We start from the raw sequence: 25,634 nt of genomic DNA, 5'->3' as shown, positions 1-25,634 counted from the left end.
GTGCTGAGAATAGATAGACAGATAGATGTGCCAAGAGCCAGAGAGAGATATGTGTGACAAGAGTAGATAGATAGATAGATAGATAGATGATAGATAACAGACAGATGATAGACTGATAGAAATAGACAGACAGACAGACAGACAGACAGATAAAAAAGCAACTCTCCAAACAATTTGTCAGAAAACGACTGCATTTATTTCTCTTGCAGAGTGAGTTCCATCTTAACCCTCCACCTTAAGTACAAGTCACAATGCAATAGAAAGAGGCACCTGCTGGGTTTGGGGTTCGAATCCAACCCCGGTCGAGTGCATTTGATGCTCATAACTGCTAAACAAAGGCAAACCCTCCTTCTCCTCCTCTTAAGTAATATTTTTACAAAAATATTCAGCATTTGTTCCTCCAAACTTTAAACAAACAACCAGAAGTCAAAAAGCCCCCCCCCCCAACCACACACACCTTTTTTCAATAACAAAAGTGCATAACAATTTTAAAGGCAGCAAAGCTGCATCTAGAAAAGGGGTTTGCAATCCCACAACCAGTTGTAGGTAGAAAACGGCTTTCCTCCAAGTCTGGCCTCGCAGGCAGCTTGGTTCAGAAAGACCAAGAACCTTGCAACCAAAGTCCAGTTCCTTAAATGCTCCTCAGTCGGCCGATGAGTGTTTGCAGGCACCTCTGGCCTTTGGACATGGCCTCTTCATGAAAAAACACCAACCGACGGAGGGACCCCCAATTCATCCAGTGCTTTTGGGGGGAATGAAGGTATGGTTCTCAATCTGGGTGGCTAAACATGGCTCAAAATTCATGCAGGTCAAGAAGGCAAAATGGATCGGCTGAGATGTTTTGGGCACAGCCAAGATGTGAGATGATGCTCTTGCGCCACTTCTGGACTTCAGAACCATTCAGGAAAGGAAAAGAGCATTAATCAGTCTTTCTTTCTTTCACTTTCTTCAATTCATTCTTTCTTTTAAGGTCACAACTGTGAGATTTCCATTAAGGTCAGAAAAGAAGCGGAGAGTGCCAAGAAAAAGGGGGACTCCTCCTCTGCGGAGAGGGACCAAAACCTTTCTTATCTGCAGCGAGGAAACGGATGGAGAAAACGTCCTGGCCTTTCCTGATGTTTAGATTGGCGCGGATCCTGGAACATCCGAAAACAGGGCTCCCGGAGATGTACCACCCGTTCTGACCCTCTGCCCCGGCGGCCGCAGCAGATGTTGCCTGCTGTTGCTTGGTATGAATTGGGTGTTCCTCCGGACGGGCGGCATTGTTGCCAAAGCTTAAAAATCCCCAAGGTAGCAAGAAATGTCAGAGGAGGGCAGAAACCTGTTGAACGCTGCCATCGCCAGCTGCTCATGTTGGCAAGGCTGGACTTTTTGCCAGCTTGGGGAATGAGGACTGAGACCTCCCTGCACAAGCTTTGCTCCACGCAGGTTGTGCAAGAGTCCATGGCACTTCTGGAAAGGGGCGTGAGGACGGATCCTCCCCATCCGGTCCAAAGACCTCAGTGTCCTCTGCAACGCTGCAGAGTTTTTTGGGCATAGCGTCATTGTTGTGCCGGCTCTTGGTGGGCATCTATATCGTGGTTGGTACGGTCCAGAGGCACTTGGTTCAACGTGGGGAGGGACCGCAGCGCACAAGGCTGAGTCTTTAGAAGAGAAGTCGGAGCATGATGAGGGAAAAGAAGGCGGAGGCCATGGGAAGCGGTCCGGAGAGGCCATTCAGAGCGACCCCTGAGTGGCAATGGTCCATGTTTTCACCAATGCAGGCGGCGTAGGCCATGACGTGGGGGATGTAATTCTGCTCATGGACGCCATGGAGGAGGTGGGCCATGGGACCCTTGGCGAACACGGCCACATCTTCGCCCCCGTGGGTCTCCATGCGCAAAGGGACGGCCGACTGGGCCTGGTAGTTGGCATCGGCTGCAGAAAGAAGACAAGAGAGCGAGCACAGAGTGAACCCAAGAAGTGGACCCAGTGATATGTAATTCCATTTTAATGCCCTCTTTAAACATATGCACACACATCACTGCTCTATGACTTGATTTTGGTTATGTGAGTTTTAATATAGAGAAATATTGCAACCAGCTTTGGGATTTTCAGAACGAAAAGCAGCAGAGGGTCTACATCAGGAGCTTAACACCACTTTGGAGGCCCAAACTGTGTAGTTTGGAGTCGGCTTTGGGATCGCATGGGTTTCTGTTTCCTATTCTGTCTGTTCCCAATTGACTGATTGGCGATATTAAAAAGATCTTTATCTTTTTCTAACCTTTAACAACATTATTATTAATTAATTTTAGTTAGCTTAAAAGGTTAAAAACCATGGATTCATTTCAAAGGTTTGGTTTTTACTGACCACAGCTCAGCCCCTGGGATCTTCAGACAGAGGAGGGGGTGCAAATATGTCTATCGGTAACTGAATTTCGGGTGTTTCTTTCTTATATCTGTCCCTTGGTGCCATCTGTCCTTCCGAAGGAAAGGCAGAGAAAGAGAGGAGAGGAAAAGGGAGGCTGGGGACTCACTGAAGTTGACAGTGGAGACGTTCTCCCTCTCGCCAGCAACCACTCGGTACCCGGGTCCGTTTCCGTAGAGGATGGAGGTGAAGGGCTTCTTGTCCATGTCACTCTGCATAGGGGCCAGACCTATATATATATAGAGAGAGATATGGAGAGTGCGGGGAGGAGGGGGGGAAGGTCAGCTAGCCACAAGGCCTGGCAGAGACACAGGAGCAGCCCTGCTTCAAGTAACTGCGGTGGTTGTGGCGAGGAAAAGAAGAGAAGGTTGAAGAGGAGGAGGAAGAGAAGGAAAACAAGGAAGAATAGGAGAGGAGAAAGGAGGAGGAGAGAAGGAACAAAAAAAAGGAGGGGGAGGAAGAGGAGGAGAGGAGAAAGAAAAGAGGAAGAGGAAGGAGGGGATGAAGAAGAAGAAAGGGAGAAGGAGGAAGAAGAGTAGGAGGAAAAGGAGGAGGAGGAAGAAGAAGAAGAAGGTGAAGTGAAGGAGGAGATAGGAAGAAGAAAAGGAAGGAAGAGGAGAGAAAAAAGAAGAGCAGGAAGAAAAATAACAAGGAGGAGGATAAGAGGAAGAGGAAAAAGGAGACAAGGAAGGAAGAGAAAGAAGACAAATAGGAAGGCGGAGGAAAGGAAGAGGAAGAACAAGAGGAAGAAGAAGAGGAGCAGGAGCAACAAGAGAAGAAGAGAAAGAAATAAGAGGAGGAGATCTACAAGGATGAAAAAGAAACCAGGCCATGCCAGGGTGCCAGGGGTCCCTTCAGGGGGCCATTTTTACGTACCGAAGATGGTGTTTCCGCGGGGCGTGTAGCCTCCGAAGGTGAAGACGTGGGAGTGGTCGGCAGTCACCACGGTCAGGGTGTCCTGGGCAGAGGTCATCTGGTCAGCCAGGCCAATGGCCCGGTCCATCTCCACGGCTTCATGGAGGGCTTGCTTGGCCTTGCCCTCATGGTGCCCATGGTCGATTCGCCCTCCTGCAGCCAAGAGAAGAAGAAGAAGAAGAAGAAGATGATGATGATATAGGGAAGGAAGGAAGGAAGGAAGGAAGGAAGGAAGGAAGGAAGGAAGGAAGGAAGGGGCATTTCACGCTGTACAGGCCTGGACCTCATTTCTTTTTCTTGGACCTCTGCAGAATTAATGCAGGCTTAGTCCCTCTCACCTTCCACCAGCAGGAAAAAGCCGAGGGGGTTCCTCTGGAGGACCTTGAGAGCCACAGCCACCATCTCCGTCAAGGAGGGATCCGTTTCGTTGTTCCGGTTCAGTTCGTACATCAGGTCGACAGGCTCAAAGAGGCCTATGGGAAGCCAAGGAAGATTGGAAACCTGAGCTCCATTTGAAACAGAAGATTCCCAGCTCCCTCCATTGAACTGTTTGAAAGACAGCAGGGCATCTTTGGCATCGATGCAACAACACTTTAAAGCGAAACAAGACCTCAAGCCGGTCCTACAAATCCCAGGGACTCCAAAGGATGGAGCTACAGCACTTAAAGGAGTGTCAAATACACTTTCTACAGTATAGATCAAGGCTTCCCAAATTTTGCTCCTCCAGCTGTTTTGGACTTCAGAATTCCCAGAATCCCTGACTGCTGGCCAAGCTGACTGTGGCTTCTGGGAGCTGAAGTACCAAAAGTACCCAGAGGACCAAGTTTTGGGTACCGCTATAGATGTACCTTGAGAGCATGCACCTTTTCTTGGGGGCAAAAAGGCACATTGGGAGCACATACACCACTACCTTTTCTTCCTCTGTTGCACCATCAAATCTGGGTGGCATTTTTTGGGCAGGAGTGGCAAGGGACCCAGGAAAGGGGGCTGAAATAATGTTCTGGAGGGGGATTCAAACTGGGTTGTGGGTTGTCCATCCCACTGACTTACCCAACAAATAGTCAACTTTGTCCAGGTCCAGTTTCCTCAGTTCGGTCTGGTTCCAGACGTAATGGGCATTCTGGCCAAGAGAGAGTCGGAACATTACACCAGAGAGACCATTTTGGGGGGACACCTCTACCTCTGACTCATGGCATGTGTGGCATTCCTCTTCCAAGCAGAGGATGATGGGGTTCAGGATCTTTAGCAGAGGCCATGGGATCATCTGTCCCCATTTCCTTATGAACTGAACAGCAACTTTCAAGGTATCCTAGCCCCTGACTGCCCTGACTGGGGATGCTGGGAGCTGCAGTCCAAAACAAGGAACTTCCCCAGGCTCTGATGAGGAGCTATTTTAAAAAGAATTGTAGTCAGTGTTTCTCTGCTTGCATCCATAGTTTCTAATGGACAATTCCAGGGATGGAACCTGACCGGGGCTTTGCAAACACACTAAATAATCCTGAGTAGGGCAGATCTATTAATGGATCCAGTAAGTTTGCGCCACCAAACCAGTGGGTCTGCTGTCGGTGGGACTAGGCCATAGGATTTGGGGTTTAGCATGCAAAACATGCAGCCAGACTCCAAAAATCATGAATCACTGGATTAAGATGGAAGTTGCCTCACCTTCTCGCTCGGCTTCTTCTTCTTCCATTCCTCGATCAGGTTCCTGCCGTCCAGCCGGGTCCCCCGGTACTTGTCCTCGTGCGGATACTCCACGTCGCTGGCGTTTTTGGGGAACATGTACTTCCGTCCCCCACCCATGATCACCTAAACCCGCAAAAAAGAAGAGGGATGAGTTACCATTTGCCCACCGGGCATGTTCCCATAAGAGTCAGCATGGCATAGCGGTTTGAGGACTGGAGCCCAGTGCTTGGAATTAGAATTTGTAGTTCATTATGACACCAGAGCTCTTTGGCAGAGAAGGCTAGCTATCTCACAAAACTACAAATCCCAGAACTCCATAGCATTGAGCCATGGCAAAGTGGTGTCAACCTGGATTATGTCTGCAGTGTGGATGCAGCCTAGCAAAAAAACTGCCTGTCCTTGTAATTTGAGGAGGGAAACCAAAAATTGAAGGTGAAGAGTTTCTTAATCCTTCCCCTTTGCAAATATTCTCTGAGACTTTGCATGGGCTGCTTTTTCACCAAGGAAAAGAGACCAGAAAGCCAAAAGAGAAACGTTGGACGGCAGAAGGAGCTGCCTCCAGGGGTCCTTAGAGATTTGGGATGCCCACCTCTCAGGGATGCTTTTGCGATGGATAGCCTCCATTAGGAGGAGTGGGTTGGGTGACCCTTGAGCTTCCCCAAAAACAAAACCTTCTCCGTTCCTCCCTAACTAAGCTGTGCCAACCTTTCTTTATTCTGCTCCGCCTGGAGACAGCCTTTATGTCTAAAAGGAGATTTATTTGACCAGTGTCCCATGTTTCCCCCCGAAATGTTTTCCAGGGCCTTAGGAGGCGATTCAGAAAAGCAGCAGCCCCAGCAAACAAGACCCAGAAAGCAGCAGCCCTGCATAATATATAGAGGTGTGTATTAATATTCCTCCTAATAACATAGCAGCCGCTCTCTCTTCAGCCCAGAAGAGCGGCCAAGGTGTCATTATGCCCAGATGGGAGACAAACTGCGCCTTAGTGCTCAAAGGGCTATTAAGGGCCTGAAATAACAGATTCGGACTCTTTGGGGGAGCATTTTTTGGTGCATCTGTGTGCTTTGGATCTATTTTCAAACAGGGAAGGGCCCTTCATTATTTATATTGGGGGAGAGAAATGATCTGACTGGCTTCCTCAGATGCCTTCACTGCCAAACGGCACACAGAGGGCAACCTCAAAGCTCATGTGCCACAGGTTGGCAGCTGTTTGCCCTGCTGCGGCTGCTGGTATTTTGGGCAACCGCTGTGCCAAAGTTGCATAAAAGGGGATGGAGAAGGAGGGGGAAAAAGGGGGAATTTAGCAGCACTTTTAAGGCCAACCAGTTTTTATTTTTGCACAAAGCTGTGCCAAGCTGGTGTTTGGAAGGTGCCCAAGATGACCGCTTGGCACCCGTAGCCGGCTGGACTCTGAGGTCACAGGCCGGCAAGTCAGGCCACTGTGGCGAAAAGGGGAGCGTGCCATGCCACATTTATTGGCACTCCAGATTTTGGCCCTGGCAACCCTCCGTCTCCATTGCAGACGGCAGAGTTTGCTGCATCCTTTCCTACTGCTGCCTCCATCTCCTTCTACTCCATCTACTTTCCATCCCTTCAGAGATGGGACATTTGTGGCCAGACATCATCCAAGTGCGGTCAAGATTGGAAAATAGATTAATGACGAAGGACAGAAAAGCTAAGAAAGGCTGCAGCAGTTTGCTTTTGCTGGAGCCGACTGGGAAGAGCAAGGTTACTTCCCTCCTCTCCTCTCCCTCGAATGTCAAGTACTTCTACATTTTGGACTCAGGTTTTTGGGACTTTCCCTGCCAAACTGGGATCTCAGACAATCCAGACATTTTTCATAACCTGCACAGAGAGGTTTCTTCCGAGGAGGAGTCCAATTCGATCGCCAGGCCACAAAATCTGAGAACGAACCTCGCCCGAAGGTCCTGAGCACCAACGATCGGTCTTCATGTTCCAGGAAATGGGCCCAAGTATTTCCCCCAGGAGCCTTTTTAAGTGATGAGTCACAGAGGGTTCTCCAAAAATGCCTCTTCGTGCCACGCAAGAACGAACGGCATGGCAAACTGTGCACGGAAACATTGGTTGGAACCGTTTCTGGCCAGCTTTAAACAATTTCAGCCCCGGGGTGCATTTCATTCCATGTTCATGATGTTTAGGAAGGTCTTTAGAGGAACAAGAGGAAAATAGAAACTTTCCTAATCTGACCAAAAAATAAAGTGCTGCACGAGATTCATGGCCAAGAGCCTCATTAGCAAAGCTTGGAAACGTTTGTTTTCCCTCCTTCACAACGACTCCCAGGATCCTCGGCCAGCCATGATGGGTGTTGTTGTCCAAGAAAAGTAGCTTTTCCAAGCTTGGCTCCTCCGCAAAAGCATTTCTGCCCCCCCCCCCCCTTTTTTTTTTTGGCCTACAGCTCCAGAATATTTGAATTAAAGACAAGGAAGAAGTCAAGGTTGAACTAGATTCTCCTGCATACTTTCAATTTTTGTTCTTCTTGTGGTTCTTGTTGCTTTTGTATCAGGCAGACCACAAACTCTGTGGGAAAGTGGAGGAAGTAACTCTTTTTATCCTGATTAGGATAGGAAAAATCACACCCCAGGAACTGTGTTTGCATTTCGAGGGAAGCTGACAGTGGCACCAACAAGGACTAGCTTTAAAATACAGGATTATTTACAGATGGTGCACTGGAAAAACCAATGCACTGAGCTCTTCCTGCTAGGCTTTGGCTCCCGGACCCACCAGGGATGCCACAATCTGTGGATGCTCAAATCCCATTGTGCACAATAGTGTACTAAAATGCAAAATCACAAAAAGACTTGTGCCCTTGTCTAGGGCTTTCCTTGCCCAAGGAGGAGCAGGGAGTCAAACCATGGCTTCCTAGAGTCCAACACTCAGAATATTGTACTATGCAAGCTCCCAAGATTTCTCCAGAGAAGGTTTGCCATAGCTTTCCTCTGAAGCTGAGAGAGTGTGCTTTGCCCAAGGTAATCAAATGGGTTTCTATGGCCGAGCAGGGATTCGAATGCTGGTCTCCTAGTTCAAAATTCAAACCATGGACCCATGCAGGCTACCAAGATATCTTCCATTGCCTTCCTCTGGGGCTGAGAGAGTGTGCTTTGCCCAAGGTGGGTTTCCAGGGCTGAGAGGGAGATTCGAACCCTAGGCACTCAAACCACTGGACCACACTGACTAGGGATCAAAACCAGGTGGCAGAGTCAGTGGTGAATCATCGCCAGAGGGAGCCATTTATCACTCCTTTCCTCTCCCTTTGTCATTCCCTCCCTCCCTCCTTCCCTCTCTGGACTAGACAATAGCCATTGATTGCCCCTTTTTTCGGAAAGAAAACCAGCTGGCCTGAGATGCCCTGAAGCGATGCCAACTCATGCGCTGCCTTTCCAGTGGCCCAGATAGAAAGCGCCACACACACACCAGACTATATTTATCACGCCTCGCTTCACCCCGAAACCTGGAATACATCTCCAAACAAACGCTGGCACCTCTGCAAAGCCAGGCCCTTCTGCAACGCCTTCCTTTTCTCCGCGCCCATGGAGGAGATTTGGGCAGCAGCATTCTCACCAACAGGTTCACAGGGAAGACATGTATATTCTGCTTTCCATTCCTGCGCCATCTAATTCAAAACGGTGGCATCTCATTCATTGGCGGCAGCCGCCATCTTGTTTCCAAAATGGGTTTGGTTCACCTTGGATAGCTCCTTGCAAATTTGGAATAAAACCCAGAGCAACCCCACTAAAATGAGAAACCTTACTCCATGTTAAAGCCTGCATCCACACTGCGGAAATAATCCAGTTTGACACTGCTTTAACTGTCACCGCTCAATGCTACAGAATCCTAGGAATTGTAGAATCCTGGGAGTTGTAGTCAAAGGGAGAAGAAAAGTCTATCTGCTTGAGTAGCATGTAAGATTTTAAATCTGCTTTTCTTGACTGCTTTTCAAATCCAACCTTCAAGGATTTGCAATGCTGCAAAGTATTGCAAATAAATCTTTCCAGGCAGGATTTGAAAAGCAGTGAAGAAAAGCAGATTTAAAGTCTTAGATGCTACTCAGGCCGATATTCACAGAGAGAGATAGAATGGGAGACAATGAGCGCTCCTAATAATTATCGGGTATTGAAGGGGAGCAGCTAGAAAAGCGAGAGGCCAGAGACAAAGCCTCCCTGATATATTCCAGCAGGAAACCCAATTTTGAATCCATTCTATAATTAGCTTGGCGTTGCAGGGTAAGCCGTTGGCACATTCGGGTTGCATGACTGAAGAAAGGATTCTCTCAAGTGCATGGAAGGGATTTGGGAAGACCCTCCAAGAGCTGGGGAAAGTGTCTGGATCTGGAACCAGGTGTCCTTCCAGGCTGGACATTATGGCTATAGGGTAAGACTTATTAGTGGTCAATGATGCTGCTGGTGGGACACAGCAGCCCTTTTGGGGTCTAGCATCCCTTCACTTTCCATGGGAGAACTATCTAATTCAGATGGATAGAATGGATAAGATGGCTAAGATGGATGGATAGGATGGACAAGCTAGGCAGACAAGATGGACAGATAAGAAGGATGGGTAAGATGAAAAGATATGAGGGAGAGATAGGATGGACAGATTGGAGGGACATATAGGAGAGATAGGATGGACAGATAGGATCGGTGGACAGGTAAGACAGGTGGACAGATAGGATGGATGGATGGATAGGATAGATAGGAGCTGACCCCAGGACCTCTAGGGAAGAAACGCAAAACGTACATGACTGTATTCTCCTTTACGTCCAGCCCAGTTTCCATCTGAATAGATTCGCCTATCCCTGCGGAGACGTCGCCTTGCCCTGCCACAGCGGCTCCTCTCACCCCCAAGTTGCCCACTCCGGCCACCGACCCACGGCCCACACTCACCTCGATGTCTGGGATGTTCTCAAACAACTGGTGGGCGATGTCTTTGCAGCCCTGCTGGAGGGCCTCGGGGGGCATTTCGTTATCCGAATACCAGTCTCGGTCGGCAGAATGAGCGTAGGCGGCGCTGGGGGTGGCGTGGTTCACCCGGGTGGTGGTCACGATGCCCACGGATTTGCCTGGGGGGGATAGGGAGGTCAGCAGGGGAGACAGCCCAAAGGTTTGGGGTCAGGGATCAGTTCTGCCAAAGGTTAGGGGGGCACAGGTTGGCAGCACAACAAAGTTTCCATTACCTTTTGGCTGAGCAGTATCCTGAGATTACAGCGGCTGCAATAGCTTGTCGGCGTAGGATGCTGTCTTAATATTAAAGTAATTACCATTTTATATTAAAATCCATCAGTGATACTTCACTGATGGATTTTTGTTTGGGTTTGTTAAATGGCCAACATAGCTACCCCTACATGTTTTCATATATATGTATATCCATCGACCGTTCTTATCCGAGCAAACGGTCCTCTTTCCCCATCTCTCTCTCTTTCAGTCACCTTGGACACATTAACTGGGTCATACTGGGAAGAGACCCAGGACTATTCTGGGAGGTTATCGACCCTCGCTGGTTAAACATTGCTCCAGCCGACTAAGCAAAGCATTGAATGAGCAAGAGCAAATCCTGGCCTCTGGTCTTCTTCCTCTGCTTTCTCCTTTTCTGCAACCTTGAGCACCCCTTCTGTTTTGCTTTTGGGGCCTTTCCCTTCCTCCGCCTGCCTTTGCCACGGGGGACACATGGCGCAACCGTGGGCAAAGTCGAACCGAGGACAAGCCACCTTTGTGGAGAGACCCATGGGGTGACGGAGGACATGGGCAGAGGCTCCGTTCGAGGGAGAAACCCAGGGTCTATTTTTACCCTGGCTTCAATGCATGCATAGAAAGAGTCCCTGTCTTTTGGCGAGGCTTTAAATAACTCCTTGATGTTCCCAATGTGGGCACTTGGAGAGGTCAGGCTTTGATCCGATTCTGAGTCAACTCCCCAAATCCCAAGGCAAGCACCGAATCGGGTTCGGCCCCAGCTTCGTGAAAGAGTGGCAAAGAGGGGCATCCCATTTGGGATGGGTTTCGCACGCTCCGTCTCGCATCCCCCAAAAGTTTGGATTCACTTTTTATTTTCTTGAGTGTCAACACAGAATACCTTCTTTTTTAAAAAAAGAGTCATTTTTCTTTGCTTGGCATTTTCCATCTGTTTGTTTGTTTGTTTTGAAAACAGGAAGGATTTTGAGTCTGAGACGCCGGCAAACATTCTGGAGACGGTGATAAAGAGAAGGTCTTTTTGGAGCACCTTCCGGCTCCGTCTGACAATGTACCTGTTCAGGTTTTAGTTTAACCTCTGTCTGTGTTTCGTGACACAACCCAAGGGCACTCGCCTCGAATCATGGAAGGAAAAACACTGAAGAACATCCTTGCTTTTAGCTTTAGGATAGTCGAAAAGCATTGACCTGGGGTGCATCTGCACTGCAGAAACAATGCGCTTTGACACCACTTTGGCTGCCACGGCTCCATCCTACAGAATCCTGGGATTTGTAGTTTGGTGAAGCACCAGCACTCTTTGGCAGAAAGGCTAAAAACGTGCAGAGCTCCAAATCCCAGGTTTCCGTAGGATGGAGCTATGGCACTTAAATTGTATTATTTCTACAGTACAGAAGCATTAAGTCCCAAAACTGGGGGAAAGGCAGGAGAATTAATGATTGATTGATTTTCTGCCTTTTCCTCCTGCACTGAGACTCAAGGCAGCTTCACTGACTTATTTCCATCCCCACATTTTCTGTGACTACACAACAACATCTTCTCACAATTCTACTTTTTCGAAAGCTAAATATTTGACAAGAGCTCAACAAACAAGGAAGTCTCAAGACCAGAAAAATCCAACGTCTCATTGTCTGAAAAGCTCAGCCTCCCCTGAGTTCCCCCCAAAAATCCCCCACCAAAAATAAAGCTTCCTCTATCGCAAAGGCGCCACCGAGGAGCAAAATTCGTCCTGGGGACGCAGTGTGCCCTCCGTCCATCCTCCGGACTTACCGGCTGCTTTGGCCCACTTGAGGATGGAGGTGACTTCGTTGCCGGCGGTGGTGTTGCACTGGGAGCGGGTGACGGCCGCGCTGACCCCTACGGTGCCCTCGTTGGCCTTCACCCCGCACAGGTATGCCGTGGCGGTGCCCGCGCTGTCCGGCACTTGGGCGTTGGTGTTGTACGTCTGTCAAAAGGAGGAGGCAATGGCTGAACTCTCACCCGAGAGCCAGTCCCAGGAGCTGGTGGGTCCTAGGTGTGTGTATGTGTGGATAGGTATATCTGCTTTGGGTTTCAGTCCATACTTGAGGGAGATATCCAAGGTACTGGGTTCTAGGTGTGTCAAGGTTCTAGGTGTGTCAACACAGAATAAGGTGAGGAAGGGGAAGAGAGTCTCTGAATCAGACCCAGAATTCCTGGTTGTGGGTCTGGTGTTGTGGGTCCTGATAGTGGGCAAAGGGGTGCTCCTGAAAGATCCAGAGACGGGGGGCAAAAGCAAACACCAAAGCCCTCCTTGTACGCCTCCCCCTTTGCAGCTGGCATTTGCAGGTAGACTGCTTTGGAAGATGGAGGCCAAACACCCATGTCATCACCACCCCAAACCTTTCTCTAACAGCCCCTTTTTAAGGTTGTCTAAACTAGAGGACAGCTATGCGACATTGCTTAGGGGACTACAATCCCCATCGTCCCCAACTGAGGGATGCTGGGAGGGGCACTACCGCCCGCAAAGGAGCCTTTTTCCAAGCCCCAAGGCAGTGTCCCCAGCCCAGTCCCTGCGCCATGAAACACACCACAAGTTAACAGTGTGTTCTGTGGGAAAGAACATACTTTGAAAACCTCGGCCCAGAATCAACCGCCCATAAATTTCATGGCTTGGCTCCGAGTTCTAGAAGGATGAGAAAAGAAGAAAAACTTGCCTGTCTCTCCATATTCCCCCTCTCCGGGGCAGGAACTATTTTGTAAACTGCAGATATCCTCCTTCGCTTGGGTTTTGTGTGTTTGTGCTGAACTGTAACACCCCCCAAAATTAAATAATTCAAGTCTTGCAAGGCTGGCTTTGCAAGACAGCAGCTGAGTGCAAGAAGCCATTTTAATGTGCAAAGGTCTCTGTTGAAGAACGCTCTGGCTCACTTCCCCACAAGTGTGTTTTTAAGAAGGAAAATAGCCAGCGCCAGGCCCAGGAAACCTTAAACCAAGGCAGGAATGCAAATAAGAGCAAAGGGGAAAATGCTGGAGAGATTAGGTATTAATTTCAGATGGATTGGGAAGAGGGCAGGAGGAAGGCTAGCCAACCTTTGGCTTCTATTGCTCCTAGTTAAGCGGACAGGCGCTTCCCTCGCAGAAAGCTGCTTTCTCCGATGCATGTCCAGCTGACCCTTGCTCTAAAGCAGTGGCTCTCAAACTTTGGCTCTCCAGATGTTTTGCACTTCATCTCCCAGAATTCCTGACTGCTGGCCATGCTGGCTAGGGCTTCTGGGAGCTGAAGTGCAAGACACCTGGGGCACCAAGGTTTGAACCATCAAGACTCCCCTCCACTTGAGAACTGGACCCCCGGGGAACCTTTGACTGGAGGGGCAGAATTTGCATTTGGAGGAGCAAAATGTCCTCCTTTCACCCCTTGTATCCGCATCCCTATGAATTAGTGCCATGGAGGAAGGATGGCAATCAATGGATTTAAGTTGCAAGCAAAGAGGAAGACTCTCTTCTTTGCAAGGTCAGTTCAAGTGCGGAGTAAGGACCATCTTGGAGTCTCCTTCACTAGAGGTCCTTAAATGGAGGGCATCTTTCAAGAGTGTTTTCCCTCCATGGACCTTGGGGTACCTTCCAACCCTATGAATCTGTCCTATAGAGAGAGAGAGAGAGTACTGTATATATGTATGTATGTATATATCTATATCTATATTTGTACATAATTTGTTAAACTAGCTGTATGTCTTCTGCACAAATCTCAGGGCATGGCAGCCAGGGGACACTGGGAGTTGGGGACCAGGGCTGGCAAAGGGATGATGAGAGTTGTAGTCCCCAATAAAGGGACCTATCCGAGCACTAAGCTTTCCCTCCCTGTTGGCGCTCCCCAGACAGCCATGCCTATGCTCTTGGCAAGATTATTCTTGGCATGGCTTCCATGTGTAACTAAAGGATTACTCTCCCACAGGTACCTGCCTCATCTCAAGTGTAAGGGCTTTGGGCATGACCCAGGTATGCGTCACCCCATTGGCAGCCCTCTTGCTTTGGAGCACCTGGCGCTCCATGGGTCACCATGACGTCCCCAAGCTCCATCCAAAGTCTTTGCTTCGGCCCTTGAAATTCTTTGCCTCTTTTCACTCTGATGCAAAGGAAAATACAAGGGCTCCCTGGCATATCGCCCCGCTCTGCCCTTCCAGTGTTTTCTTTGGTATTCTTCCATACCCACCGTTTTAGCTCTCTTTTTTCATGCCATGAGACCCATCCTGATGGGGAGTGACCCTGGCTAGACACAAGTGGAGCTGCAGCAAAATATTGCAGCACAAAAGGAGGGTTCTCCCTCCTTAAGGTTCCTGCTTCCCAATTTCATCCCCAAATACCAAGACCACTATCCTGACCCATCCTCTTTGCCTTTAATTTCCCCCATTTCATTATTTGTGACTTTTTACAAAGGTAAGGGTCCCTCCAGGTGTTCAAGAAACCCCATTTTGTATAAGAAGAGGGCCACTTTGGCTCCAAAATTGCCACCTTTCAGAAATCCGAATGGTGTAAATAAGAGGGCATGACAGATTTTTTGTTTGGGCAAGTCATTTCCAACTTAGGGCAACCCTATCATGGGGTTATCTTGGCAAGATTGGTTCAGAGGGGGTTCAAACCCTGGTCCCCAGAGTCCCAGTCCAATGCACAAACTGCTATATCACCCTGGCTCTCACTCCGTGGCAGAATTTAGCTGTGAGTAAACGGATGTAAAACAGTCATTAATCCTTTAATTGCAACTCTCTGGGGACATTGGGACACTGTGTTTTAAGTAACTATTTAGCCCTTTTAAAATGTGTGTCCCATCCTCCCGGCTGCTTAGGGCCGTCCATTCAAGACCATCATCCCAGGCCTTGACGTTTCTGGGCCAAAACCTGAGGCCTCAGGAAATGTCATCAAGCATTACGCATCAAGCACAAACCCACAACGGCTCACAGTTTGTCATTCAAACGCACGGAAAGTATAATTTTATGTTGGGAAATGAAGACAGGAGTCTTAGCTGAAGTCTGGGCTGCTCCCAGGTCAAGGGAATATAAGGGAACAAGAAGTAATGCAGTCTGACACCACTTTAACCGCCATGACTCAGTGCTATGGATTTCAGCTGTGAGATATTTAGCCTTCTCCGTTGGAAAGATAGAGAGAAGTTGGCAGCATGAGCTTTCGTAGACCTGAGCCTATGTCTTCAGATGGTGCCGCTACAAACTACAAATCCCAGATGCCCCCTTTCATCTGAAGACATAGGCTCAGGTCTACCAAAGCTCATGCTGCCAACTTCTCTCGATCCGTTAATCTGAAAGTTGCAGCAAGATCCCTTTGCATACAAATGGTTTCATTTTAAGTTTCTAAAGAACTTTTGTCAGGAGCTGCCTTGGGTCCCTTTCTGGGAGAAATAAAATAAATGTAATCAATATAAATAAAAACCCCAGGAATGGATAGCATGGAGCCATGGCAGTTAAAGCCAGTGCGGATGCAGCCTCACCTTTTTACAGAGATGGGATAAGGATCATTTACTCTCCCCTATTTGCTTCTGCAGAGCAGAGCAGAGCAGAGGGTGAGCCCTGGCTCTACAGCCCTGGCTCTATTTTATTTATACGTATTTCCAGGAGAGGCAAGCTAAGTACGGAAACACCTAGAGACTCCCTGGAAAGTCTTTGCAAGTTGCAGTGACAAATGAATTAAGTCTTGCAAACTGTATCTGGCTGCTGTTTTAGTTGCCTGGAGCTTTGCATAGAGCCCTTCCTTCTTGCCCAAAACTGGAGAATTTACATCATTCTCTCACAATGCTTTTTAAAATTTATACTATAATTATATGTACTGACTTTATTCTATTTGTAAAGTGCCACTATATCAATAAATGGTAATAGTAATAGTAGTAGTAATAGTAGTAGTAGTAGTAGTAATGATATGGAAATGACCCAGGAAATGTGGAGACATGGGGCCAGACCACTGGGTCGCCTTCCTCCTTACCTTAGAAAGGGCCACATAAGGAAAGCGGTCCATCTCCAGGACGGTTTCTTCTCCGTTGTGGTTCTGCAACTGACCCTTGAGGATGCGGGCAGCCGTCACAGTGGGGACCCCCATGCCTAAAGAAGAAGAGAAGGCAGTGTGTTAGTCTGGTTAGAGCACAGAAGGGGGACGATGGGTCCTAGAGTCCCCACAGCCCCAAACCAGCCCTCTTCTGAAGGTCCCCAAATGGCCACTGCTGCTGTCCCCAGAACACCTCCGATGGCGGACTTATTATTATATACATTTTCTCATTTCGTACATATCTCTTGACCTCCCCAAAAGCACTCACCGTCTCCCAGGAAGAGGATGACGTTCTTGGCCACGTTGGTGTTGAGTTCCTGGAGTCTCAGGGCCTTCTTTAGTGTCTCCTGGGCTTGGTGTCTCCAATATTGTGGGTTCTTCTCCTTCTCTGCAATGGAGAAAACGGAGAGAGGGAAGGATGAAAAGGCTCAGGTGAGACCCAGGCACACCTTTCCCTCCCTCAGAGTGTGTCTTCTAATATATTAGAAATCAATAAGGGGATCAATCACTGATCAATACAGTTCTTAGGGGCAAATTTTACGCCTTAGCAAACCTGGTCTTCGCAGCCAACTGATTCTCCAAGTCACTCACCTGGAACCAAGGCGAAGGATGCTTGGAGCAGCAAGGCAAAGAGCAAGGCTTTCATTGCGAATCCTTGGAGAAACGGATTTCTAGGTGCGGGGTGCAGAATGAGCAACGTTCATGCACCAACTGGTTCTTCCGGAGGATGCTTCCGATGCTAAATGAGAGCAAAAGGAAAGGAGCAGGTGTGTCAGAGGTTTGGGTGTGCAAACGGGGAGAACAAAGCGTTACACAGGATGTTCCCTTCTACGGGCCCAAAGTCTCCAAAAGTGTCACTTTGCATGCTGATTTTCCAGACTAGCGTGGCTATGTCTTTGAATTTTGAGCTTGGCCACAGTCAGTGCTAAAGGATTTATGCCTTCCCTGGGGAGAGGCAGAGGAGTAGTTAAGCAGTTAATGGTGGCATCGTTCATTAATCTGCCTCAGGCAGCCAAGTGTCTCGGGGCGGCCAAGTCTCCCTCTGGCCTCTTGGGCAAGAGTCACTGGTGGCTTCCAATGAACCAGAGTGAGTGGGTTATCCATTTTGGGTTTTAGTCTGAACTTATCCATATTTCCACCAGAACTATGAGATTCTTAGGACAATGGGGTTTGGGTCCATTAAGCACAACACAAGACAATCCCTCAAAGGGGTGAAGCCAGGAGAGGTACCCCAACAAAACACATGCTGCGCCGCTCCTGATTCTCCACTCGGTTTTTGTGGTTTCTGCTTTCCTCGTCTCAGCACTCTCTTCAAAAAACCCTCCTGTTGCCTAAACCAGAGTCTCCGTTTCCTGGGGCCTGGCCCCATTTCCTGAGTTCACTGCTGTTTCTGTTTTTGAGGCACGTTTTCAGCACCAAGCCCTGGAGCCATCAACCTTTGGAGGGAAGGACAAGAGAAGGCCATTTGCAAAGACATGGTGGGCCTTGGCCATTCAAGTGTCCTGCTTTGCCATGGCTCCATCCTTTGGGATTCTGAGGTCTGTAATTCTGTAAGATATCCCTCCTTCCCTCTCAGCTGTGACAACAAACCATACAAAGTTCTGGACTCAGCAGGACTACCCTCAAAGATCAGGGAATTAATTTGCACCCACTCCAATGAATTAATTGCATCCGCCCCTGAGTTTGGTTTCTTTCAATAGACTGGAAGTGGCTCTCCCGTCTTTCTACTTTCTGCATTTGTAAAATCGCCTTCTTCAGAAGAGGCATTCTCCTCCTGGCATGAAGGGATGCCTCTTCTTCCAAGAAGTCCTCCACCATCCACATCTTTTGTATGTATTTGAAATAGGAAAAGGAGACTTGAAAGCACTGCCACCAGTGCATTTGGACACTGTCAAACGTGTGTGTGTTTAAACAATGCATCGACTCATGAAATGCTGTAAGTCTAGTTCCCTGGGGGAAGGAGCCCTTGGCACCAAGAAGAGGGGCGTTCCTCTTATGTTGTTCTTCGAAAGGGCAGGGAGTGCAGGACACCTTCCTCCCTTGCCAAGATCCAGGACGGCTCCCGCTTTCGTGGGCCAGATTTCATGGGTGGGTTTACTCTGGGCTGATTTGGCCTTGTATCTTGTATTTCCAATGGAGATAGTAATAATAATGAAAGAGGAACGCCCCAGATCTCAAAGCCAAGAAGCCCAAGCATCCCCTTCCCCAGCTGACAAGATCTGCAACCTCCCCTTTCCAACATTTCAAAGACAAAAACCAGGAGACACGTAGCCAAGAAGACAAAATGTTATTCATGAAGGAGATTTAGTCTAGGAGAGGCTGCGGCAGTTTGCTTTTGCCTGAGCTGGCTAGGAAGGGCAGGACTCTTTGCCCTCCTCTTAACCGCTCAGTTAAATGCAGATACAACCTCCTTTTGTGCTTTGAACAACCTCAGTTTGCAGCAGCTGAAATAACCAGAGTTATGTCTTCCTGCAGCAGGCAGAAAGGGGTTGGATTAGATGGCCTTTGGTGTCCCTTCCAGTTCCATGATTCAACGAAAGGGTGAAAGCCAAGGAGAAAAGAGGAGCCCGAGATTGAGCAACCCTAATGGGGACCCTCCGTTGTGCCCAGCCTGCCCACTTCACGGCTGCCTCTGAACGCTGCCAAGCCTCCCAAAGAGCAACAGTGGCTTTCTGAATAAGCCCCTCGCTGCCGTAGCTAATTCCCTGGGATTATTCCCACTGAGCGCCAGCGATCCCATGAAACGTTCTTAAGAGAAGCCTGGCATGAAGCCCAGCCAAAATCCACCCGGCAGCAGAGAAGGGAAGAAAAGAAAGAGCTTGACGGGAGAGATGCCCAGGCTGGGCTGGCACACTCAAGGGGCACCTTGGCTCGACGGATCGGTTGCAAACGGCCAGAGACAGGGAAGCACCTGCCTGTGGACAAAGGATGGGCAGAGGGGCCTGTGCCACCCACCACATCCTTCCAACGCTGCAAAAAGAGAGTCCCAAAGTGATAAGGCAGAAAGCCAGGGGCGGCAAGAAAAGTTTAGGAATGAGCCACAGAAGTGTGGCATGGTTTGCATAATTGGAGGCCACTGCAGGGACACATGCACAAACACACAAAATGGTGTAGGCGATTCTGGGCAAAAGGACTGGCAAAGCACTGTCTTGCAACACTGATTCCAGTGCATCGCCTGAACCACATCTCTCCTGGCACGCCAAACATGTTTGATGTGCTTTTTGTGGGAATCTACTTAATCATTCTGCTGGATCTGGTAGGCCCACAGCTGTGGAAGGTTCCTTTTTTTTAATGGAATACAAACTCCAAAAACCCCCACCCAACATGGGGATGCTGGAGGTTGTAGTCCCAAAAGAAGAACCTTTCCCCCGCTCTGCTTTTGGGATTGATCCACCTTCTGGAATTCTTCTACTCTGTTTTTCCTTTAAAAGCATCTAAAAGCAAAATGAAGAAAGGTGATCTGAATGAAAGCATTGAAAACTCAAGGCAATGTGTCAACTCATTAATATATTTGCAAACTGAGCAGTGATGGGTTGGAAGCCATGGCAAACCCCTTGTTATGGCATCTTAGAATCATAAAACCTTAGAGCTGGAAGGGGCCCCAAGGGCCAGATAGTTTAAAAACCTGTTTAAAACCCTTTGGCATCCCAAACCCAAAGGCTTCCTTCTGCCATGCAGAAAGACACAACTCCAGCACTCCCAAAAGATGAATGCGCATTGCCTTTGCACATGGTGCATTGCAACTGAATTAGCTGCATGCATTGGCCGCTGATCTACATTGCAATACTCAGCTACAGGAGTTACGTAATGTAACTCCATTGGCGGGTATTTAATCTCTGGTGGGAAACCTGACCCATGCATTGCCGGAGCGCATCTGGAACGACTTAAGTCCATGAAAGCTCAGGCTGAAACAAGTCAGTTTTGCAGCTGGATTGCTCCTCTCCTCACCCAGCCTCACTTTTTCCTTTGGATGCTGCAACCAAGAGGAGAAGAAACCATGCGCGGGGGTTGGAGTGGATGGCTCTAGAGGTCCTTTCCAACTCTGTGATTCATTGTGAAAGCAAAGTGGAATGGGTTTTAATGTCCTCGATGGTTCATCAAAACCAGCTCCTCTGCCCTTGGGCGAGTTTTACTCTCCCTTTGGGTGCCGACTTTGGCAAACCGACAAAGCCCAAGGGCCCTCATCCGGCCCAGCATCCGGGTTTCCACAGACTTCCCCGGTTTTTAATGTCTTCTATGACATTTCCTAGTGCCTCCTTGGATGCTGAAGGGTTTTAACTCGGTGCTGTGCTGATTTTAACCGTTGACTCGGCTTGTTGTTGCTGTTATGTGCCTTCAAGTCGTTTCTGACTTTTGGCAACCCTAAGACGGACCTGTCATGGGGTTTCCTTGGCAAGTTCCTTCCAAGGAAGTTTGCCATTGCCATCCTCTGAGGCTGAGAGAGTGTGACTTTGCCCAAAGTCACCCAAGTGGGTTTCCATGGCCGAGCCAGGATTCGAACCCTGGTCTCCAGAGTTGCTGTCCAACACTCAAACCACTGTCCTTTTTTAAATGGCAATTTGCCCCTTTTAGCAGCATGTTTAAAAAACCTTTCACGTCTGTGAATGGTACAATTCTATTATAATGGTGCATGTTTGTAATTGTATTGCACCCGTTTTAAACCATAAGTTACTTTGAAAGCATTCTTTGGTTTTTCAGAAAGGTGGGAAAATTCAGCATTGGGGGCAACAAAACCAACCCCTCTTTTAATCCCAGGATGAGGAATAAGTGTGTGTGTGTGTGTGTGTGTGTGTGTGTGTGTATATATATATATATATATATATATATATATATAATTTTAACATTTTAATGCACTTTAGTATTTAATTGTTTTAATGGAGGATTGTTTTACTGTGTATTTTATACTTTAATGCAACTTTTGTAGTGTTTTTAACCTGTATTTGGTATTATTTGCTGCCTTGGCATTGGGAGAAAGATGGGATATAAATGAATAAAACATTAACACTAATTCTCTTGCTGTGCAATTGATGCCATCCAAAGGTTCACAACCGTTTCCTCCATCCCTGGTTTAGCTGGAATTTTGAAGTATTGATTCAATTGCCTTTTCAAACACCTAAGAAATGGGGAAAGAGAAGGAGGTGAAGCCCCATAATCTAAGCACGAACCAAATGCTTTTCAACTGCCCGGCTTTGGCGGAGATAGTCCCAATTCATCCTTTATTGCCCCACTTTTCTGATGGTTTTAAAATGTCCCGGTTTTCTTCCTGCCATCTTTAGTTGCCCCAAACTGAGTTCAAAATGCAAAAGTAGTTTGCACTCGGTGAACTCAGCCGGAAGAGGAAAGCCTTGCTTCCCAGTCAGTTCAAGCAAAAGCAAACTGCTGTCTCTCTCCAAGCTTGCATCTCATTCATAATTTGGGCCACATTGACCACAATGCTATTTCCACCTGTGAAATGTTGGATGGTCTGGATCCCTCCTGCCCCTTTCCCTGGGAGAGGTTTGGGTGGCAAACGGCTTCCTTTGGGATTTGGCCAAATGCCTCTCTTTCCCTCGGCCAGTTTGGAAAGTGCATTTGGTCACACTTCTTCCTGGCTCACCTCAGTATTTATAAACCCTCTTTCTGAGCCAAATCCTCTCAAATGCAATAAAGCTAAAGGGCTCCTTTGTTCTGAGCAGCTGAATGAGTGTCCAGCCGGTGCTCCGCTTTTCCATCGCTCGCCTGGATCTCCTTCTTAATCACTCTGAGGAGAGTCACTGGATCCCTTGGATGGACTGAGTCACTGGGTAACAACAATCCACTGGGTCTACTGTCCCTAAAAGGAAGTGAGGAGGGAAGAAGGAAGGGAAAAACTGAAGAAGATTTAAAAAGGAAGTCAAGGTGGATTAAAGAAGCGAGGAAGGTAGAAGAAGGACAGAAAAGAGGGAGGGAGGGAGGGAGATTAAAGAAGGGAATCAAGAGTGGATCAAGGAAGCAAACAAGGAAGAAGGAGGGAGGAAAAAAGGAAGGAAGGAAAAGACTGAGGAAGATTTAAAATGGAAGTTAGGATGGATTAAGGAAGCAAGGAAGGAAGAAAAATAGGAAGGGAGAGAGATTAAAGGAGGAAACTAGGAGCAGATTAAGGAAGCAAATGAGGAAACAGAGGGAGGGAGGGAGGGAGGGAAGGAAGGAAGGGAGGAGCAAGCTTCCCCCAGGTCCTGCTCTCTGCTTGGGGCTGCTGGCAAGGATGCAGAGCAGCAGAGAGGCCTTGGCCCCCATGATCCATTCTGCCAGCCCCACAGACAGACAGAGAGACAGGGACCCTGCTCCCAGGTCCTGGGAGTCCCCTGTGACTTGGGGGGGGCACTAGAGGGTCCCCCTAGAGCCTCTGCCAGCCCCTGTGCTGCCCTTAGCCCTGGCGCTCCAGGCCCCTCATTAAGCCTCCCTAACGAAAGAAGATCCCAGATCCGTTGGTGGCCCTTGCTCTCTCCGCCAGGACTAGCTGCCCAAAGCCCAACCCTAGGGAGGATCTGCGCTCCCTTGAGTCGGACTGTGTGAAGAGTGTGATGAGCACTGTCCTTATCGACATCAGTCCCTTGCCTTTCCCGCTTGGCCCTCCAGTTAACAGGGCCAACCCAAGGGAGAGCGCCGTCTGCATCATCTGGTCATGCCTTTTCCCCAGGGAAGAAGCCCTGAATCCCCGAAGATTGGACAGGGCATGGAAAAGGTACTGGGGTCCCCTCAGGTGTGGGGAGCAGAGGAAGAAGGCTAAGCCTTGACATCCAAAAAGCAATTTTTCCATTGCCCTCCAAAAAAGTAACTTTTCCAACCTCTGATGTTGGGGCAGGGGGAAAGAAGATGCCTGTTTGCTTAAGGAGAGACTCGGACCCCTCCCCCAAACTGTGGGGACAGTCCTTCTGGGAAGGCACTCTGTACATGCCCAGGAGCTCAGCAATCGAAAGGCAAGCAGTTCTAGGGTGGGGGAGATTACGCTTGGGCCCCTGGGAAATTGGGAGATTTTGAGGGGCAGAAGGGAGGAAAAGAGAGAAAGAAAGGGGGACAGTGAAAGAAAGGGAGAGAAAGGATGCTGGTTCATGTCTGAGTAAGGAAAGGAGGAAGAGGAGGAGATGAAGAAGAAGATGAAGAGAGAGGATGAGGAAAAGGAAAGAAAGGGAAAGAAACAGAAAAAGAGAGAGGAAGCCGGTTTAAGTCTGAGGAAGGAATTAGGAAAAAAGGAGGAGGGAAGAAGATAGAAATGAAGAGGAAGGATGAAGAAGAGGAAAGAAAGAACGAAAGAAAGAAAGAAAGAGGAAGTTGGCTCAAGTTTAAAGAAGGAATTTGGAAAAAAGGAGGGGGAGATGATGATGATGATGAAGAAGAAGAAGAAGAAAAAGAAGAAGAGAGAGAGAGATTGGAGAGAGGAAGAGAAGAAAGAATGAGAAGGAAAAGGCAGCCAGAAAAAGAGTAAGAAAGTGTGAGTGAGGAAAGCAGGAAGGCAGCCAGGAAGGAAGGAAGAGGTGAGGGAAAGAATAAGAAAGAAGGGAAAAGAGAAGGAGGGAGGGAGAGTGGGGAAGAAGAAGGAAAGAGAGAGGAAGGGAGAAAGGAAAAGAAAAAGAATAAAAAGGAAAGTGTGAGGAGAGAGTGAGGAAGAAAAGGGAAAGGATATGAAAGGGGAGAAGGCAGAGAGAACAAGAAGGAAAGAAAAAAGAAAGGAAGGGGAGAGAGAGGAAAAGAAAGAGAAAGAGAAAAAGGAGAGAAGCAGAATGGAAGAGCGAAAGAAAGAGAGAGAGAGAGAGAGAGACAGACAGACAGACAGAAAGGAGAGAGAGAGAGAGAGAGAAAGAAAGACAGACAGCTAGTGGGTTGAGGGTCCCCTCTGTCCATCCTGGGGGCACCAAGGGGGTTCCGGACATTGGCTTCAAGGGGGGAGATGGGGGTTCCCAATTCCTTGGCTTCCTCACCTTCTCCTCCTCCTCCTCTTCTTCCTCTCTCTCATCGGCTGGAGGGTCTTGGGCATCGCCGCCTCCGCCAGAGGGACCTCCGCTCTTTTTAAAGAAGGAGGGAATGAGGGAGGGAGGGAGAGGGAGGGAGGGAGGAGGGAAGAGGGACCCCCCTCTGCTTCTCAGGGGGCGCCCCCTGCTGGACGCAAAGGGAAGGGAGGCGCACTCCTCTTCTCACTTCCCTTCACTTTCTCTCCATCCTCCTCCACCTTTCCCTCTTTGCAGCTTCCTCACTCTGCCTCCTTACCTTCCTCTTCTCCTTCTCTCTCTTTTGTGTGTTTTCAATCCCTTCTCCTCTCAGGGACACCTCTCCCTCCTTCTTCTTCATCTTCCTCTCCTCCTTTTCTTTTCTCCCCCTTTTCCTCTCTCTCACTTTCCCTCATTTTTGCCATCCCATCATCCTGCTGTACAGTTGGCCCTCTGAATCCACAGGTTTTTTTAATCCATAGATTCAAGCAAGGCTTGAAAATATTTTTTAAAAAGATGTAAATTCCCAAAAGCAAACCTTGATTTTGCTGATTTTACATAAAAGGGTCACCATTTCCGTCTGCCAATGTCTTTCATGGGACTTGAGCATCCCTGGATTTTGGCCTCCATCTTATGGAACCAAACCCCGGCGGATAACAAGGGCCCACTGTCTTTGCAAAAGGAGGAGCCCAGGGGCTTCAAAAGCATCTGGGATCAATTCTGCTCCTTCTGGTTCCCCTAATAACGGAACCGCCACCATCTGGATGCGGTTTTATGGCCGACACGGCTACCCTTGTCTTGCTTTGCATTTTAATAGGCTTGTTTTTAAAACAGTTGCAAATGTACTATACAGCATCAGCTATAACAGGGCCTGAGGAATGTCACTGCAACAACTACACAATAACCCACCCCCCGCCAACCTCTGCTCTTACTTGAGATTCCAGCTCAGCATTAGGAACTAATGCTAAGAGCTGTTGGACATGCTGTCTCAGTGGAGTCTCCTTCTTTGGAGGCTTTTGAACAGAGGCCATGTGTCCCAGGGAGTGCTTTGACTGTGTCTTCCTGCATGGCATGGCCAAAGGGAGTCAGACTGGGCAGCCCTTGGGATCCCTTCCAGTTCTAAGGTGCTATGATCAGCACAGGCTTTTCCCCCTTGCAGATCCCTAGGACAGGACATGAACCAATGGATACAAATAAGCAGGAGAGAGATCCCACCTGAACATTTGGAACAACATCTTGGCCATAAGAGCTGTCCGGTGGTGGGACAGACGGCGTGTCCAGGGCAGGGTGGTGGCCTCTCCTTCGTCAGATGAGCATCTTTTAGGGTTACTTTAGCTGTGCATTCCTACCTGGCAGAGGTGTCCCTTGCGCCCCTTTCCAGCGCTGCGATTCTACAATCTCTCTTGCAACTCCAGGCGCGCACCAGCAGGCAGCAGTGTTGGCCAAGGAATCCATGCTGAGCTCATGTGCCACAGCCGTGGGTCC

General features: G+C 48.6%; 1 protein-coding gene across 2 annotated transcripts; it reads right to left on the bottom strand.

The window, feature by feature from the left end:
* Nucleotides 1-173: 173 nt before the first annotated feature.
* On the bottom strand, nt 174-25,634 carry ALPL (alkaline phosphatase, biomineralization associated). 2 transcript variants are annotated; one of them, XM_042480259.1, is made up of 12 exons: nt 25,499-25,634; nt 16,798-16,945; nt 16,475-16,594; nt 16,147-16,262; nt 11,971-12,145; nt 9,904-10,079; nt 4,985-5,128; nt 4,373-4,442; nt 3,661-3,795; nt 3,284-3,475; nt 2,517-2,636; nt 174-1,917 (listed from the first exon to the last, which is right to left on the bottom strand). In XM_042480259.1, the coding sequence occupies exons 2-12, from the start codon at nt 16,850-16,852 to the stop codon at nt 1,646-1,648; spliced, it is 1,575 nt and encodes a 524-aa protein (XP_042336193.1). In that variant the 5' UTR covers nt 16,853-16,945; nt 25,499-25,634; the 3' UTR covers nt 174-1,645. The 2 variants fall into 2 exon arrangements, with proteins under 2 accessions (XP_042336193.1, XP_042336192.1); XM_042480258.1 differs by lacking the exon at nt 25,499-25,634 and adding an exon at nt 24,144-24,258.

Source organism: Sceloporus undulatus, chromosome 7 (assembly GCF_019175285.1).
Source record: "Sceloporus undulatus isolate JIND9_A2432 ecotype Alabama chromosome 7, SceUnd_v1.1, whole genome shotgun sequence".
In the NCBI taxonomy this organism is placed as follows: Eukaryota; Metazoa; Chordata; class Lepidosauria; order Squamata; family Phrynosomatidae; genus Sceloporus; species Sceloporus undulatus.
Note: the sequence above shows the minus strand (reverse complement) of the source record. Positions and strands in the feature narration are given on the sequence as shown.

Coding starts and splice junctions, on each gene's coding strand:
- ALPL (XM_042480259.1), bottom strand. CDS start 16,852: ATGAAAGCCTTGCTCTTTGCCTTGCTGCTCCAAGCATCCTTCGCCTTG. Junction 16,263..16,474: donor CATCCTCTTCCTGGGAGACG/GTGAGTGCTTTT, acceptor CTTCTTCTTTAG/GCATGGGGGTCCCCACTGTG. Junction 5,129..9,903: donor AGAACATCCCAGACATCGAG/GTGAGTGTGGGC, acceptor TTGCGGGTTTAG/GTGATCATGGGTGGGGGACG.